Source organism: Phalacrocorax aristotelis, chromosome 5 (assembly GCF_949628215.1).
Source record: "Phalacrocorax aristotelis chromosome 5, bGulAri2.1, whole genome shotgun sequence".
NCBI lineage: Eukaryota > Metazoa > Chordata > Aves > Suliformes > Phalacrocoracidae > Phalacrocorax > Phalacrocorax aristotelis.
The window spans coordinates 54,161,439-54,180,425 of record NC_134280.1 but is presented as its reverse complement, the minus strand read 5'-3'; the positions used below and the strand labels follow the sequence as shown (position 1 = coordinate 54,180,425).

At 44.8% G+C, this 18,987-nt stretch overlaps 1 protein-coding gene across 2 annotated transcripts in view; it reads right to left on the bottom strand.

The window, feature by feature from the left end:
• Positions 1-18,987, bottom strand: part of SLC67A1 (solute carrier family 67 member 1) — a 63,980-nt gene that overhangs the window by 18,829 nt on the left and 26,164 nt on the right. For both annotated transcript variants that reach the window (XM_075094582.1, XM_075094581.1), the window contains exons 6-8: positions 6,947-7,062; positions 6,345-6,455; positions 881-981 (exon numbers count right to left, since the gene is read on the bottom strand). In XM_075094582.1, coding sequence (XP_074950683.1) covers positions 881-981; positions 6,345-6,455; positions 6,947-7,062 — 328 coding nt within the window. The remainder of the gene's footprint in view (positions 1-880; positions 982-6,344; positions 6,456-6,946; positions 7,063-18,987) is intronic.

The following is an 18,987-nucleotide window of genomic DNA, read 5'->3' as shown; positions in this document are numbered from 1 at the left end:
TGGTGAGACCAGAGCAGAGCCCAAGCAACTAGTAACACTATGCCAAATCCAAATCACAAGGGCAGGAACTAAAGCTGCCATTTCCCAAATGAGAAGCTCCTCCAGATCCCACAGGAGCTCTGCAGCAATGCCCAGGAAATGAAGGTGGATTTAATAACAAGACCACCCTGCATCAGGATATTGCTTAACTTGCATTCCTACCTTGAGGCTTGCTTATAACCATCTGTTACTTTTTCTACAAAATTATTAGCATCTTCCTTTTCCTCCAAAAGGAAAATTCTCCTGTATTACAGGATATGTTTTTGGCCCTCTTACTGCCTAATTCAGCTGACTTTTCCTTCTTACCCATTTTGCAAGTCTCCTAATCATGTACCATTGCCCATCTTTAATTTTTTTTTAAAATTACAAGCTTGCTGTGCTTGTTTCCACACAGCAGAAACGAGTCCTTCCTTGACACTGAAGGCATCCGTGAAAACGCCAGTAGGACTGTCTACTTACGTAAATTTACAGGGTGCTGCTAAGTAAATGTAAATCAGCTAACCTGCACCAATTAAAAGCAGAGTCAACGCACTTCAGCTTCAATGTAAGCTTTGTTACAAAAACCAGGACATGTCGGTCCAAGGAAATTTAGCTCCACAGCTTAAAGACCTGCAAAGAGGGACAAGGGGAAGACAGCTTTCAGGATACTTCTTGCTCTGATTTCTTCCCATTCCAAGGAACAGAATAGATTCGGAATCACTTTTGTTTTTTGAAGCCAAGTGCCACATGGCAGAGGTAGGATTTGCCTGCCGATAATACGCCTGGATTTGGGAGAGCATGTGTCAGAAAGGTAGCAAATGAAAGAGTAGTGTGGCAAGAGGGGGACTTCCACTTCACTTACCATTTGAAGGACACCACAATATGACATCAGGTATCCAGACTCCACTGCTTCCAAGCCAAAGAAATCCATAGAGATGATGGAAAACATAATCAGGAACAAACCTAGAGGGAGGGTTAATGAAAAGCATACATCAGTATACTTGCACTGCATATACTGGCCAAGACCCTGCTCCCAGTCACCTCCAGTATGTGTCAGTAGCTCTCCCTGGGGTTACCAGGACTGGATATAAACACGAGCAGAATCCTATTCAAAGTCAGTGTAGTAATTTAATCTTTAAATGTTAACTTTTTTATCCTCCTTACTTTCATCTTTAAAATAATGTGACTATGTAGGCTGTAGATTCAGCTGTTTATTATAAACTGGTAAATATTTTTATCACCAAAGCCAAACTAACCATTAAGGCAGCGAGAAAACATTTGTTCAGACAAGACCGTAACCATAAAAATAATCTGATTGGATTCTTCTCCCCTTTTGCCTAAATTTAGATTTTTACCATGGGGAACACTGCCTGGGAAACAACCTGGTGACATCAGCCTAAATACAGCGTTTCACTGCACACCTCGGCAGTGACATTGGTGGCAGGTGAAATCTCTCACTCTCCTGGACCGATAGCAGTATTGACACAGGCAGCCAGGAAAGTACAGGCAGAAATAGCTCAGGCTGGGTCTGCTTTTCAATTAAGGCAATTTTTGGAAAGCATAATATAAAATGCCCACTCGCTTAATCTCACATGAAAAAACAATAGTGTGCATTTCCCCCAATGCCAAACATACACAAATACAGACACATGTACACTTGCTCCCCTCGTACACAAAGAGCCACTAAATCAAAAATATTGCGGCAAAACATTACTCTCAAAGGGCTGGTATGGGGTAGGAGGCTGCTGCCTCCCCTAATGTCTTGTGCACCTGAGGTGGACCGAGACAGTAGGAAACTGGGGATCTCTGCATGTGGACACCCCCACAATGTGCCCATCAGAAAGCACTGATCCTGCTGGGGAGAGGAGAAGAAAGCAGACAACCTTTAGGGGTCCCTTTGTTGTAGGATCTTCTGAGGTACAAAGACTGGGTAAATAGGGAGCTGCATTCCTCTCTTTCCTGAAGAAAAGAGAGCCCAGGAGGCAATGTGTGTGGACTCAGAAGACAGCTTGTGGCCTGGCAAAGTGAGTCACTAACCCCACTTTATGGGAAGGATTTGCTGGCATTTCCTGGAAGTGTGAGGAGAGTGATCCCAAATTGCTGACTAAAATGTGGTGGAGGACTTGCACCCTAACAAACCAGTGCAACTCCACTGCATCCAGCAGCCCAATGGTGATGCTACCAGTGGAGCACCTGCAGCAACAAGGGCCTCCCTCCAAGCACCCAAGACTTTGCCTGGAGGGACCACCACCCTCCCACCCCAGGAGGACCTGCCACAAAGTCTTCCTGAACTCCACTTAATCCCCTTAATGGGGATAGCTGCATCCCAGCTGGCCCCATGCTGTTGGGGGAGAGGGATGCGGGGCAGGAGGAGTGCCCCACTCTGCTACTCTCCATATAATTGAAGAAAGTGCTGGGGAGCTGGGGCTTGTGAAGATTTATGGCTTCACCACACCCCTCCATGGAGAGCACTCCATTGTTACCCAGTTACTTTGAAATCACTCTTAGCCCAAGCCAGCTTAAGGTAACGTGCAAATAGCAGTATTTACTCACAACATACAAACGAGGCAACAGAGTCGCACATGTTTATAAAAGGCACACGTGAAGAAATGAAAGAAAAACCACACTTCATTTCACTTGCAGGAAGATTAGATTGAAGCGGGTGCTCGCCCTTCATCCTGCTACCCCACTGCAGGTACCACCTAGGAGGGGTTCAACCTTCCTACATACCTGTTGCTTCTTCCTGGTACCATGTGCCAGCTTCTACAGCTCCTTTCCTCTTTGAAATCCCTCACCAAGTTAAGACAGATTTGGATTTTTCTCCTCCACATGAGCTGATTTCTTTTGGAGCAGGGGGATAGGCCGTGTTCTTTAATTAGCATTACACATTGCACAGCTTCCCTGGAGATGCAAAGGTCTCTTTTTAGATGGGTGTCATCTCCCCCTGCCTGCATGGTCACTTAAAGCTACCTGCACAAGGGAGACCCCCTGTGCTCCATCCGCTTTCAGCATCTAAGGGCATCTCTCCCACTGGCAACACATTTCTTGGTGAAACACGCAGGGGCAGTACCAGATTGAATTCAAAAGATTTTCTGCTCCTCTGAATATGCATAAGCATTTCTTACAAAGACCTCAGCAGGTCCCACCTGGGTAGGCTGCAGGTCAGCTGAGTGCAGCCATGTGAGTAATGTAACCCTGGGGAGGGCTCTTCTGGGGGCACCAAAACCCCACACAGAAGCTGCTGGAATAAGCTTCAATCCACAAGGCAAGGCTCAGGTTTTCAACAGGAAAAAAATGGAAAATAGCAAAAAATATCCTCAAAAACCTCGCCTTGTTTGTGAGGGGTCTAAATAAGGGGTGAACTCCTTAGCAAACATGGCATCAAAGGGATGAGTAACTAGGGTTATGGAGCAGAAGGCAGATAAATGGTTTGTGAGATGCTATAAAGATCAGAAAAAACACCAGTGAGACATAGGAGTGCAAACTGTATTGTCAAAAAAATGACATGACATTTCTAAAAGCAGCCCATGGCTTTGGGAGGGCCAGTTTAGCAATCCTTACCAAGATCCTATGTGAAAAGGTGAGCACAGCCTCTGGGAGCCCATCTCAGCCCTCCTACCCTGGACTGCATATATGATGGGATGCAGAGCCCCAGAGCCCACTGCAAAATCCTGCTCTGCATGTGAAAGAAAGTCCCTTTAAAAATGGGATGTGGATGCTAAAGCAATTGGATTAAAACCAGGTTTTCCAAAGGATTAGGCAGCCAAAGATTCACACAAGACGCTATTTATCAGTATTTTCAAGGCCTTGGTCATTTCTGGTCGGTAAGAGGTATGTTTGGCATTTTTATCCTCCTGTTTTCTTTTCTGTCTCTTATCTACCGCAATGCAATGAGACTTGCTTTTCCCAGGTCAGCTGAGGATGTAATCTGGCCGTGCTGGAGCCGTCTGCTGCCCATCCGTCCCTTGGCAGCTAACCTCCTGCAAGCAGCACAGAGCCCGTGTCTCTGCTTTTATGCAACACAGGGAGGAGGTTCCCAGCCCTGTAGCCCTCCTGGGGAGGTTCTTTCAGTCTCAAACAAGCTAATTTTAGACAACAATGAGATCCATAAGGAACAGAAGATTTTCTCTGTGTATATCACAAACTTGTTTACAAAGTAAATAGAGAACAGTCTGTAATTTGGGTGATCTAATTAATTATACAGTTGAAGCCAGGAGATGAAAGGTAAATGAGCTCATGAGGCGATCAGCCTCCAGCTGTGAGCTGCAAGAAGTAGGTGATGGCCAAATCCCCTTTCAGCTGCCATTGTATGGTCAGTAACCTGAAGAGACACCTGCAAAGAGGAGTCACTAGGATTCTGATCACTCCTCACTGCAGTGCAAGGACTGTATTTGCAGCAGGAGTGTCTCAGATGAATCCATTCCTATTCTTACTGAAATACTCCAGCCATTTCAGTGACAGACTATCAGCCTATGTCCTGTCTTAACTCTCAGCTTCACTCTCCCGTCCTCTTTGCCTAGAAGTTCCCTTGCAGTTTTGGGCAGATGTTTATTTTGGTTGGGTGGGCTTTTTTGCTGTGCAACGGTAAAAGAAGAATGTCTTCTGCAACAGGGAAGAATTTGCATTTCAGCAGGGACAACTAAAACAAAATACATCTCACCCGGCCTTTGGAAAAAGAAGAGCGCACAGGAAATTATTGTGCAGATTACATATGGATGCGGTCTTGGGATGGCATTTTTAAACAGAGACATGAATGTTACCTTAAGCTGAGAAATGAGCCAGAATCAGCAAAGAAAACCCTCTTAAAACATCACTTGACTATCTCATTCTGTGAAATGCTGACACTTTACAAATACTTTTAAAAATAAAATTTTAAAAGTTTAGTTTCAGAAGAATCTAAAAAGTTCACCATTAGGACAATCTACCAGTCTATCAAGACTGTATCCTGTCTCCAGTGGCGGTGGTAGGACCAACTGGCATTACTGATCTCACCCAATGCCAACGACACATAAAAAGAAAAAAAGAAAAAAATTCCCAGAAGTCCTTTACTTCCCTGCATGCTATTCTACAGCTCCAGTCGGACTTGTTCCCCCAGAACCTTAGCAGGGAATAACAGAGGAACCTGGCCAAGCCCAGAAATGCCATCCCCTTCTGATTCAGCCACTCTCCACAGCCTAATCTACTTTCATTTGTAAACTGGTTTTAAAGTTTACAAATTAGAACTTAATTTGTAAATTATGTTTCATCTTATTTAAACTTCAAGGGCTTCTCTGGACATAGATGAATTAGAAAAAGATACAAAATACAAAAGTTAAGGTACCTTAAATCCTCTCTTAGGATACTTATTCAAAAGCGAATTGCCTTAGTTTGTTCAGATGCATGATGTGAGCATGTTTTGATGCGTACAAAATTCAATCCTTGGAAGTGTAACCAAGAGAAACTGCACTTTTAGATTTAACCGGGAAAAGAGCCGTGAAGGCTCTCTGTGTGGAAGGACAGAGAACACCACTCTTTCCTTACACCACCACTAACAAGGCTGTCATGCTGGCTTGTCTTTAAACAAGCTAGGTGGGGGGGGCGGAAAGAAGCTGGAGGATAGGCAAAATTAAAGATTATTAAATTGTGACCAAGGATGCATATAACCAGGCAAACTGGGAGACATGGACTATGCCAGGACAGCAACTGACTCAAAGGGAGTAGGGAAACAGACAGGTTTGGGGTGGGTTTTGGTTAGCAGCAGGTTCCTACCATGACACAAAAAATCTGAGCAGAATGTATAAAGAAGAGAAGAACAAGCACCACTATCAACATACAAGGGAAAAAACATTCTGTGGTTCCCCTGCATGCAGTGAACAGTTAAAGCAGCTGCAGCCTTTCATCCAGCAATAGTTTTATTTGTTCGGAAAAAATTTAGGGTAAACATACCCCTTAAAATCATTCAGTAAAATCAGGAAGAACCTCAGTGTTCCTGGCAGAGTACAGATTATTTCCCTCTGCTCTGAAGAGGTTACAGCCTAAACAAAAATGACAGACAAGAGGAAGAAAAACATTTTCAGCCAGGGGAATGGGGTAGAGAGATTAAATGGTTTGCCAAAAGTCGCAGAAGCAGCCTGTGGCAAGTAGTCTGTTTTACATTAAGTCCCGGGCTTTTGACCCGATGTAGCTGAGAGCATTTGAAAGTAACCAGCATCGAGCTAGGAGGTGAATCCTCACTGCTCCATAATCAAATGCAACATGCTTTCAGTAACTTGAGATAAGCTTGGTCTACAGGGTATGTCATCTTATTTTAAATACATCAGCAATCACAGGTAATGGGTGAGATTTACCTACGGGAAGTCCAGCAAAGACCTTGACTATGAAAACTTCCATTACTCCTGGAAGCTTCATCAGGCATAGGATTTCTCTGATGCTAAACACACTGCCGGTCTGTGATGTTCCTACAAGAGATGATTTATTGATTAATACTCTATTTATACATGTTAGAGGCAGGAAGCAAGATACTCTGAGACCATCTGCTTAGGCTCACCACCACCTTTCTGAAAAGGTGAGTCTCTGCAGCACCAGCTTTTTGCCGACAGAGGAGGCTGGGAGCTGGTGTTGGGTCTGAATGCACAGGACCCCTGTGAGACAGTGGAACTGCCTCCCATGCTGGGCCAAACCAACCCCCAGTGAGGGTTCCACGTTCACATTTTCTAAGATGTGCGGCAAGCACTGGGCTGGAAGCCTGCAACTCTGCACAGCAGAGTGGTCAGCAGGTAGGCAATAATATTCTTCCAGAACCACAGCTTAGGCATTGAAGTGTCAGCATTTCAAGGTTGGCACCTTTTTGTTCTTAAATGCAACCCCAAGTCCTTTAGCAGAGTCCTTACGGCATGTCAGTCCCCTGTCCCTGTTCATGTGCTATTTATCAGAAACACTAAATACTTACTGTGCTCCATCACATGATGGTCTGACTTTGGTTTAGACTGCAAAGGGATCCAAATCATTGTTATCATGATATTTATGAGATTTCCCACCAGCCCGACATACACAGGAACAAAAATGCTGCAAACAGAAAAAATACAGGTAAGTGGATAAACAGCATAAACAAGACAATTATTCCTCTGTCCTGCAGTGGCTTGGTCACTTGGATGAGGAAGAATCCCCTTGAAGTCACAGTACAAAAGGCTATAAAAGAGCCCACATCCTTTCATTGGGCCTTTAGATATGACCACAGTTTGACATTTCACCATAAGATGGCTATTGCCATCAAGATAGTTTATCATTTGTATTAATAATACAGTATAATACAATGGTTTTACATCTGTAAATGCCAGGGGAAAAGAGCTCCTCTTGGTTTAATGAAGCTTAGAAATCTTCCCATGGAAAGCGCAGCAACTGCTTGTTAGGATCCACCTAATCCCCAGTTTCATTCATCTAAGTATCACTTCACTCCATGAAATTTCTCAGCAAAATCAAATGAAGTTAAGGAAAGTGAAGAAAGTATTCGAGATGATTAGGGATGGTAGAATACAGCCCAGCCTATAACCAAAACTGAAACTACTGGAGATAAAATGCCACTTGAAAAGGAGCTGTAAGAATTACAAACATGATTTACCAAGCCTTCTGAGGAGGTAAGCAAACAGCACTTTTAATTGATGCACCTACTTTTCTCCAAAGGTACCCAAAACCAAATCAGCACCCCTTCAACTGCCCATCAGAGCCCCAAAGGTTGGATCTTTAACGAAAGTGGTGCCACAACCTTAGACTTAGACCCAGTGAATGGCAATTATTAACAGTAGTTTTATAATTATAAAAAGGAACAACTACAACTTATCTAAAAAACCCAAACACAAACCATGTAAAAGTCAACAGAATCAATAATAAGTCCTCAATTATTACTGTCTTCTTCAAAGAGAAGATTAGGAAATGACTCCTCCTAGCTTTAAGATTTCAGACTCTGAAGGACTTTAACTCTGCCAAACACAGATGGAGCAAAGTCCAGGGCTGGAAGACTGAAACTCAGGAGAGTCGAGCTGAAAACAAAGGGAGAAGCATGTTTTCTTTTTAACAGTGAGAGCAATTATCCACTAAACCAGCTCATTAAAAGTCTTCCCAGCATGGGAATCCTGGCTAGCCAAAGAGTTTCATAAAACATGTGCTTAAAACCTACCACAGGACACAGGTTTTGGGTGGGAATGCCCAGCAGAAACACCAAGGGCTGGTGTCACAGGAGGGACAAAACTAAGTGGCCATCATGGTCTGTTTGGGGCATTGACATAAAAGCACCTTGGACTTCAGCAAACAATACCTGGATTTCACCAGAGAAGGCTTTGGAGCCATATGAGTCCATGCAGACTCAGAGGCAACTGTACTGTCCCTGCATCTCCAGCAACCTCTGCTGCAAAATCAGGATGCAAAAGCAAGCTGCAAGCTGCCAACTGATGCTCCCCACAAACCAGCTGATAAAGGACTACTTACTGCCTGACTTTTTACTGCTGCTTTCCTTGTCAGACCATGGCATATGTTTTTTGTGCAATAACTAGCAGCACTAATTGTAAAAGCCTAGTGTTTCCTCTGTGCTAGACAAAGGTACAGCCTAAATAATTTCTAGAGTATTATTAAAGTCCCAGAGCAAGACAGTCAAGGATTGAGATGCAAACAACTGAGAAAAGCATCAAAGAGCAAATACATACACACACACACACGTATTCCCGCTAACTGTGATGGCAAAAATCCCAGCTGAATATTTTAATTCTCATTAATTATTATTAATAACAACAAAGTCAGATAATATCTTCCTGCAAATGGACTTAGTGCAGTAATTTAGACCTGCTGCCTTCCATCTGCCAAGCTGTTCCGCTAATTCCCCTGGACCACAAAATTAGTCATTTACTGGATCGCTATTTTTTATTTTTAGTGCAGCAGATTGCCACTCTCTGATTTAAAATTATCTGCCAAACAGTTCCCAATCTATTGAAATCAACTTTGTGGACCCACATTTTTATCCAAAAAATCCAGAATTTCTACTTTGCATTGCAACATAAAGTAAATTTACTAACAAAATAGAAAGTATAAAATAACCAAAATAAGTAGCTGCAGCTGGCTTAATGTTTTTTTGGGATTTCTATCTTTCAAGCTTTCATTCTGATATGGAAAAAACACATCACAAATTTTCATTGGACAGAAAGTCTTCCTTTCCAGCCCTATCTTTTCCTGAGGTTTTTCCAGACTCCCATATGCCAATGTAAATATATTTTACTCTCCAGATCCAAGAACTACAGCAAGTAATGAGGGAAGGATCCTCCTGTAAAACCAGTAAGCAAATGATGCACTACTTCACTGCAAGAATACGACTGATAATTCATTGCTGTGAAAGGGAAAGGAGAACCTTGATATTTTACATATTTGGGAAAAGCTGGGCTCACTGTAATTGATTAGTGGCTTTTTATATGCTGGACTCTGAAGTCAGAGAAATCCAATAAACATCTAGAGCTCAAAATCATGCCCGAAGCATTGAAAATTGTCTGAAAATCCCTTTCCTTAGCCACAGCTTTCTGTAAGCGCTTCATCTTTTTCCACATATTAAGCATTATCATTTGTTGATGGAAAGGTGATGAAGCTAACCCTTGGGTTAGCTGTTCTGTTGTCTTGTCCTCCATGGCAGGGACCAACTCTGGAATTGGAGATAACACATCTGTGTCCAGGAAATCACCTCTTGCATTTGTTTGTTTGCTTGTTTAAGAAAGATGAAGTAAAACCAAGGGTCATAAAAAATGCCATATCAACACAGCAGGTCATTCACTTTTTTTCTGATGTATCTCAATTTCTTTTTTTTCTGATTTTTCCATTACAATCCATGAATTATGCATGACAACATCTCCTGTGCCGCCCCTCCACAACAGCATCAGTGGGATGCATCCTGCCACTCAAACAGTGAAAAGCAATTGTTTTACAAAGCAGCAACGCAGGGCAGCTTTCCTAAAGCCCTGACACATCATCACCTCTGAACTCCCCATGATGTTTGTTTTGGGCCTTGGGTAGGTGAGGGACTGTAGATGGTGTCTTCTCCTCTTATATGAAGACACAGAAATGTTTACACTGTCATGTAAAGCGACATGAGTGCTAAAACCAGCGTGCATGTGCTGAATCATTATTCCTGGCAGCAGGGAAGACAAACACCACCAGGCTGACCTGACAGTATTCTTGCAATGATGCTGAACAGGAGGCCAGAGGCCAATGCATTTGCTGGGGCAACTGGTGAAGTTGGAATGATGCTGCCAGACCCTCAACTATAGCTGCTCGTGTCACCAGCACTAGGGAAAATTCTACGCACACCCTTGGATGCTGCTGGGAGGGGAGCCGCAGTCCTGCGGAGGTAGGTGGGAAGGAGACAGTGGTGGTTTGGAGGAGTCCAGCAAGCAGCAAGATGGCAGAGGAGGGTTTGCACCCCACAACAGCCCTGGGGAACAGTGCTTTGGCAAGGGGTACGGTGATGCTATTGCCACAGCAGAGAAAACAGACAGGAGTTAGCACTGATAATCCCTCTGTTGTGCTTGCTGGACCCTTATCTGCATGCTAAGCAAGTGGAGGACCAAGGGCTAAGCTGTTGCTCTTATTTCTAATTGGTCTGATGAGGAACAAGGGGTACAAACCAGAACAGCTAAGCCTAAAGTTGAGACATGCCAACCCCTCAGCGTAGCCAAAGGCTGAGGGTAGGAACGATCACTGCGTTGGCAGCTCCTGCTGTGCAAGACTTGGCTCGTAGGCACTTGTCTGTTTTTGGTTTGTTTGCGTTTTTTTTTTTTAAATTTAAGCTTGAAATCTCATCTCTGCTGAAATCAATGGGAGTCCTGCTGCATTCAGTTTTGCCTGTTTGGCTTATCAGGAGGAAGTTTCAGCAGGAAGGTACCCAGAGTGGCACTAGTAAGACAAATGAGGCACATTAAGCAGGTTGATCCCGTGGGACATTTTCGCATCCTCTTCCCCTTCCTGCCCTCCCTCTCGTTCCTCCTGGCTGTCTGCAAAGCAGCCACGTGAAGCCAGAGTGAGCTCTGCCAAAACCAGCAGCAGATTTCCTGAGTGGCGTGGAAGAAAAAAGGACGTGGGCAGGATTAATACAATTAAATTAAAGGGAGCAAAAGGGCGCAGCAGCTTCAGCAGCTGATGTCATTGTGCGGCCTCTTCCAGTTTCTTGCTGATTAATAGAGGTTAAGAACCTTTGCCATCCTGGGCTTTATGGGCAAAATAACTCAGGTAACTTTATCTGTGTACTTCAGCATCTTACTTATCATTCTTTTGCTTCTCTTGCATCTGGAGAGAGAGTCCCTTGCTGAATTTTGCCAGCAGCCTTCCATGCTCCTCCCTAGGCTTTTCCACTAGCGAAGCTCCTCTCAGGCTGTCAGCTAAGATCGCAGCTGCCCCCTCTTCTTCATGTGTTTTTAACCTTGCCATGAAAGGGAGGAACAAAATGCATCACCCTGTCCTGCATTGGACTGATGTGCCCCAAGGTCCTGCTGCCAGGAGGGTGCAGAGCAATCACCTGCAGAGAGCAAACAGCTGAACTTGGAGGAAGAGCAGTTTTTGCTAGTTTTCACCAACAGGTGCAGCCTCAGCTTGCCCTGACTTAAAGCTTTCAGATAAATAAGAAAACATGAGCAGAGGGACCTGGAGGCCAGGAGCCATAACATTAGCCAAATGCTGGTTAACAACATAACAAAAACCTCCTCTTTTCATTCTCCTGAGGCCATTAGGCAAGTGTGGTGGATGCATTAAAAACATCCATTCAAAGAGTTTTAAAGGGTTTCAAAAAGTGGGATGGTGAGCCCAGGGCACACCTGCCACTGGACCAATGGCAAGGCCAGGTACAAGGCTCACTTGGTAGCCTGTGGCCATGGATAAGGGACTGACAGCTAGGATTGCCCATCTGGAAACTCCATCTTTAACGCTGGTGGGAAAGCAGAACTGATGATGAAACCATTAATAGTAATGTCATGGTAAACAGATTAAACCCAAAGAAAAATATTAGCATGCAAAACCAGACGGAGAGGGGTTGCATTTCTTCCATCTAATGCTTAACCAGCCTCTGTATTTACTTGCAGGTAACTGTAAATCCCAATGCACCATGCTCTCTGAGTGAGGCAAAGCAAGGACATGCTCTATGTTACTTCACAACTCACTCCCACCAGGGTCAACTAGTATGAGGCAAACGAGTGCAATCAGCGTTCAGTTTCTGAATCAAGATGTAAGGCAGTAACACAGGCGGCAGCACAGGCTCCCAGAGGCTCCCCAGCTCCTGGAAGTGATGTTTTGCAGCTCTGTCCCAAGTGTTGCAATCCCTTGAAATCAGAAGTGGCACACACAAAGTATCAGAAAAACCTGGCAGAGTTTATAGCAAACACAGATCTTGGAAAGCAGGGCCTGGCCAACCAAGTATGTGTGCGTGTATATACATACATATATATATGTACAAACACATATGCAGAGCATTTCCCAGTAGCTTTGAAGCAAAACTTCCATGAAAAATTCAATCCAAACAAAGGAACGTGCACCATGCAGAGATCAGGCAGTGGCACAGAAGCAGGACAGAGGCCACTGACCAGGCATTTGCAGACAGGTAACATTTTCAGCTCACAGATGAGGAAGTTTGAACAGAGTCCCTGCTGGTACCTGCCAGCCACAGCGCCCAAGCAGTGCCAAGGAGGGACAGGTGCCAGAGCCTACTGCTTCCACCATGGAAAGCTACGGCAAACCGACACAGAACACAGTTTTGAGCTCCAGCCCAAATTTCAGTCCTTGTTCTGACCTTGCTGGGCTGTGATTCCCATCTTTGGTTTCCTGCCTGAAAAGGCTGGGACAGGCCCATGAAGGTACGTACCTAAGGGCTGCTGCCAGCCAGGAGGCTGCATTCAGGCTGTGTGTGCCGCAAGATGGTATCAATTGCTTTCTGATTAGCATTCCAGCCACAGAGACCTGCTCTGCAAAGCCGAGGAGAAAAATACGCGTGTGTAATTGCACAATTAAATGTTGCGTCAATACAGTGATTCTTTTGAGGAGGAAGCAGTTCCCAACGATTCCCTGAGGATTAAGGGATCAATGTGTATTTCAGCAGTGAATGGGATTGTGTTTGTTTTCTTTCTCTTTTTCTTAATAAAGTCAAAGTTGAACATGGAAAGAGCATAAATTGTTTTTTAGTGACTCACTCCTACTTCAAAACAGTGCTGCATAAAGCCAGCATTCACAGCCGGCCCAGATTCCTTAAAGAGCTCTGAAAGGACTCTCAAAATATTTCTTTGATTGCAGTCCGGCCACACTATCCGCTCATCCACTCACACCCTTAGAGGGGCAGCTATGGGTGAAAAACAGCTGGTGAGTTAGAAAGAAAAGAAAAGCAAAAAACTTGAGGTGAAAAAAAAAAAGCTCAGGTGAAACCATGACACCAAACCATGCTCTCCACTAAACAGCTTTAGGTCCATATGGCCACTGTGTCCCTGATAACATAGTGATACATAAACTTAGTGCATAACTTATTGTAAATTAGGGATGGCTTCATTCAAGGAACTTTGTTTTACTGCACTGACAACGCTTGCTGAATGTATTTCATATTTGACCAATTGTGGTCTGGTCTATGTTGTTGGGATTTCTCCTAAAGACAAAAAAGCAAGCACAAAATTTCACCAAGGCTCCTTAAAGAAACAAAACCACAAAAGCCTCAATGAAAAACAGATATATTGAGCCTCAAAAAAAAATCACAGTTCCCTCGGACGTTCATGCAAATGTACAGAGATACATGTGCCTGGCTCCCACAGCCCAGGGCAAGAAATGGCACAATAACACAAATAAACCCAGACAGCCCAGTGCTCAGCAGACTTCAATGCAGCCCTGCCGGTGAAATGCAGCCAGTACCACCCATCACATTATCCGTGCCTTTGAGAGAAAAACAAAAACCAAACCCCAAACCTTCCTTTTCACAATTCCTAGTCCCTTTCCTCATAGAAAAAAAATCACCCAAAGCCATGCATAAGCATGGCAGGAGTCCTTCCCCCTGGCTTTCCTGTCCAAGCAAATGCCCATGTGAAAACAGTATGTGAGGCAAGGAACACACGTTAATGCCAGCTGAAGAAGTGTTAAATCCCAAGTGGGAACAAACGCAGCCTCCAAGGGACATGTGCTGGAGAAAGATACCCTTGCTCACTTGCTTCCTTATGGTCAGGTAGAAGGTACTTCTCAAGAGGTAGGACAAATTGCGTGGGATGAATCACCCGTATTTCACTGTAGCCCCTCAGTGGGACTCCTTTGGTTGCAATTTTCCCATTCCTTCACTGGGAGCCTGAGATTTTTGTATAGAGACAGAACACAAAACCTGAGCGGACACCCACCCCCACCCATGCATCAGCAGGGAAAGGAGTGAGTTCACTGCCCTGACGCAACTGGAAACCATGACGAGGGTCTCCTTTTTGCCAAATATGTTTTAGATGAGGAGCAGCAGAAGTTGGCTGCTGCTGCTGCTTTGGGGGGAGCTGGAGGCTTTTTTCATTCCAGTGAACCTGACACTATTGCAGGCTATCCAAGGAGGTATTGAGACTTCGCATCCACACCCTCTGCAGAGCTCCTTACAGGGCAAGAATGAGTCACCATAGACAAGCGCTCGTTCAACCGCTTATTTCTAGTGGCAGCCACATCTGGAAAATTTGGGTGGTGGGAAAGGAAAAAAAGATGAAGGGGGGTTTGGGCATCCTTCATCACCCATTTCTGTTGGAACTGGGTGAGGGAGGGATACTGAAGATTGGCACTGGTGCATTAGCAGGGCAAAGAGCCAGGAGTGCAGCAGCAGGGCACATCAGAGCTGCTGTGTGCTGGGGACACCAGGTGTGGGATGGGACCAGAAGTTCACAGCCATCTCCAAAGTCATCGGAGCTATCTGCAGCTTAACTTCCCTTAAGGGACATTTGCTCCTGTGTGTGTCACTGACCCAGCACAAAAAGGGTTGCTGGTGGGACTTGACACTCAACGTTGCAGAAAAAACACTTTAGCTCAGTGCAGGGCATTAAATAAAAACACTTGGGCTTCTCCCACAGAGAAAATCCTCCTTTGGCATAGCTCCCTATGTAAGTGGTCTGGTCATCTGTGCGAACAGATGAGGCTGGCTGTCAATCAGGGGCTCCACAGCAACGAGGCTGCAGGAAAGAATCCCAGCAATGCAAAGCAGCTTGAACTAACTGGCCACTGCCACAGACCCAGCTCAAATACGGCAGATCCTGCTGCCAGGGCATGAAGGGGATGGTTGTGGCAGGATGCTAATTCCCAGGCAGCTGGAACAGCCTACTTGGGCCAGCCCATCCTGCTGCCTGATCCAGTGCAACGCTCTTCCGAGGAACTTGGTTAAATGCCAGAAGACGCATATCAGTTACATGTCAATAAGACATGGGAGGATTTGCATGCTTTGCCCATAATCCACCACTAATTTTGAGTGTCATTTATTCTTGTGTGCTCTTTTCTGGTAAAACACTCTATTTCAAAATACTGCACTTTGCTAATTCAGAGCTTGCACTTGTATGTGATTATTGCTTTTCCATATTGCACGGCATAGACAGTCCCACTGGCATCTCAGTGCACCGAGCACCTGCACATTTACATGCATTTATAACAAATGGGTGAATAAACTGCACTCCCCAAAAGATTTTAGCCAGCTGGCTGGGTAAGGTGTTGATTGCTTCACGCTCTGTGGTATCACCCTGTAAGTCTAGAAATGGAGGAGTCTAGACAAGGATGAGCTGCCCTCCCTGAATGGGGGCTTGCAACATCTGGCTTTGATCCCAGCAGAGCTAATACTGGATGAGCTGGGGCAGGTCAAGATAGGCATCAGAAAGTAGGTGTAAGCGGTCAGTTCTCACAACAGAGGCATCCCACTGGTGAGGCCGGGACATGTGCTGTTCGATCTATCTGTGAGTGATCTGGAGCAGCAGCGAGGTAAGAAAGTTTGCTGAGGATACACAACTGAAAGAGTACTGGGGAAAAGAGTAGTCAGTGAGGAACTGCATGTGGCTCTTACAGGGCTGAGGGATTGGGCAATAACATGGCAGCTGAAAGTCACTGCAGATTAAATCTAAAGGGATGCATGCAAGAAAAAGAAGTCTTAAATTCACATATGAAATGATGGTTTCTGAATTACTTATTATTAACTTAGGAGGGAGACCTTTGGACTATCATATAGATTATTCCACAAAACCATTGGCTCAGTGCTCAGCTAATCAAATATTAGGGATTACCATGAAAGAAACAGCAAGTGAACAGAGAAAAGAACCTCGTTAGACCTGTGTATAAACTCCTGGTTCACCAGTACTTTGACTAGTGCATGCAATCGTGGTCTTCTTGCCTCAGAAAGGTTTCTAAGAACTGGGACAAGCTCAGAGGATGGCAACGAGGACAATTCATGGCACCTGAGGAGGGTGAAAGCCTTCACCCAGGGAAGATGACCAACGGACATCTAATAAACCTCCACAAGTCTGTGAGGGACTTGGATCAGGGAGTTAGGGAGTGACTGGCATGGTCATTTCCATCACAAGAACTGGGAAGCACCAAATGAAGCTGTCAGAGACTGGTTCAAAACAGGGAGAAAGGCCTAATTCTTCCCACATCATACAGAATATCAGTGGAGTTTGTTGCTACTGGTGTTGTGGAAGCAAAAGGCTTAGACAGGTACAAGGGGAGACTAGACAAGCACTTGGAAGAAAGATCCACTGAAGGTTACTAAAGAGTCATGACCCATATTCATTCATGTCAGGAAATCCCCTGCGCTGAAAACAGTTGGAAGCTACAAAAGTAACTGATGAGGTATTACGCAAGTTTGTCCCACTCTTTCTCTTCCCTAGGCTTCTTACTACGATTTTTATTGGAGAAAGGATACCAGATCACATTGAGACGTAAGTGCAATTTCCTCCTCTGCAGCAGGAATCAAAACCATGTCTCCCACCACCATCTCACAAACCAGAGAGGCTCATTTTTACTCATTCCCTGGAAAATACTGCCTTTTTCCTACAATCCTCAAACATTCTGGATAATAAATAAGAATAACCACAACTCTCACTTTGCACTTGGGACACTCATTTGGGAAAGGACAATGCTAGATTTCAGTCCAAGAAATGTTCATGTATCTTATCAAATGACTGTTCACTAGAACACAAAGCTGCAATCCCCCATCTCTTAAAAATAGATTTTTCCCAGTCTTTTTCTTGGATGGTGTAACCATAAAATGTAATAACAGGTTTTTGGGGTGTCCCCCACCATCTTCTTCTTCACGATCAAAGTTTTCTCCTAATGCATGGCAAAACCTTTAAGTATTTTTTTTTTAATTAAGCAACAAAAACTGCTCTTCCAAGCTCAGAATGTGGTAAATTATTAAAACGCTCACTTTGGGTGTGTCGCTGGGTAAGGACTCCCACGCACAGACTGGTTAGAAAGTGATCAGTGCTTGCTAGACTACCTGGTGACTCACCACCGAACGCATCATTAATCATACGTTACAGCATGTCTGACTTCATAGAGTACTGTAGGTGGTATGAAATAATCTTTGAATGAGTTCAAGCTTTTTCTTTTTCTAGCTTTTATGAGGTTACAACGCTCATAACCAGAAGCCTTATGGCACTCCAGAAGACTCGGCTGGGCAGGAAACCGTTGAGGATTTGCTATAGTAACCTGGGCTGCACTCCCGGCATGTCAGGTCTTGGCTCACGGCAGTGGCTTTGGAGGATCCACAATTTTGGCGCTGGCTGAAGTTGTTACCTTTCATCGATCATGATGCACTCACTCACTCAGAGCTGGCTCAAAGCAACATGTGGGCAGAGCTGAATTTTGCTGCCCAAGGATGAGGGGTGGGGTCGTAATAGTTCCTGTGAGGGGAAGGGGTAGGATTTGGCTGGGGAAGAAAGCACGAAGAAAGCTCTTGCAAGCCAGGGCCACTGCCTTTGCTGGCACTAAGGAGACAGGAGGTGACTGCTACTTCCAAGTGTACCTCTCCCACATTCCAAAACCAGACACAGACACCAGATGCTCTGGCTTTCCTCAACGAGCATGCATTCTTGCCACTCTGGCACAGGCAAGTCGGCAACAGGACTGTGGGTGGACAGTCCGATGCCGCAGACAACTACCTATTTTGCCAGGGCTTGGAGGTGTCCCATCATTGGCCCACCAAAGGACTTGAGCTTCTTCCTCTGCCAGTCCCTTTTGCAAGTAGGGCACTGGCAAGGTTACTGCAATAATGCAGGAGAGCAATCCTCATGTCACACAAAAGGAAAGGCTCTCTCCACACCCCACATCCAAAGGCTAATGAGGTAAATAGTGAAGTCATTGACTAACCAAGTCCGACACTTAAATTTCATCTCTTACCAGGACCGCATTCACGTGAATGACAATTTTAAGCTACACAATCCCTAGCAAAACAAGTTACTTCTTTACCTTGAGGTAGGTAACTGTAAATGCAGCACCCTACCAGAGGTACAGCACAGACTGATCTTGCCTTGGAACAAGTAGTGGCAGCAACAGTAGAGGCAACACCTCCCACCCGGAGGTGTGAAAAGTCTTGCTGTGCTTCATCAAGGGCTCCAGTGCCTTTTGTCTAGTAAGACCTTTTAATGAAATAGGACACATTAGGGCTAATTTTGTACGGGAAGCAACGTTGGAATGCTAATACCCAAAGGTCACAAATAAAGCACTTCACACATCAGGTGGAAGACTTCCCAGCATCCCAGTCCAACCTCTTCAGTTGCACAAGAAGCCCCCTGAAAACAACCCTCTCCCCAGCAAAGACAGAGCCTGAGGGCTGTGGTGCAGCTGATTTGATTTCATGAAGAGTTTGACCCTAGAAGGGGGCATCTGAATGAAAAGAGTGAGTCATCCCATTTCAATAATGGTGAAACCATTAATTAAAGGTGCACTGTTTGCTTGCTTGGGCAGGCTTCCTGCGCTGAAACCAGGAGCGGTCTCACTGTTACT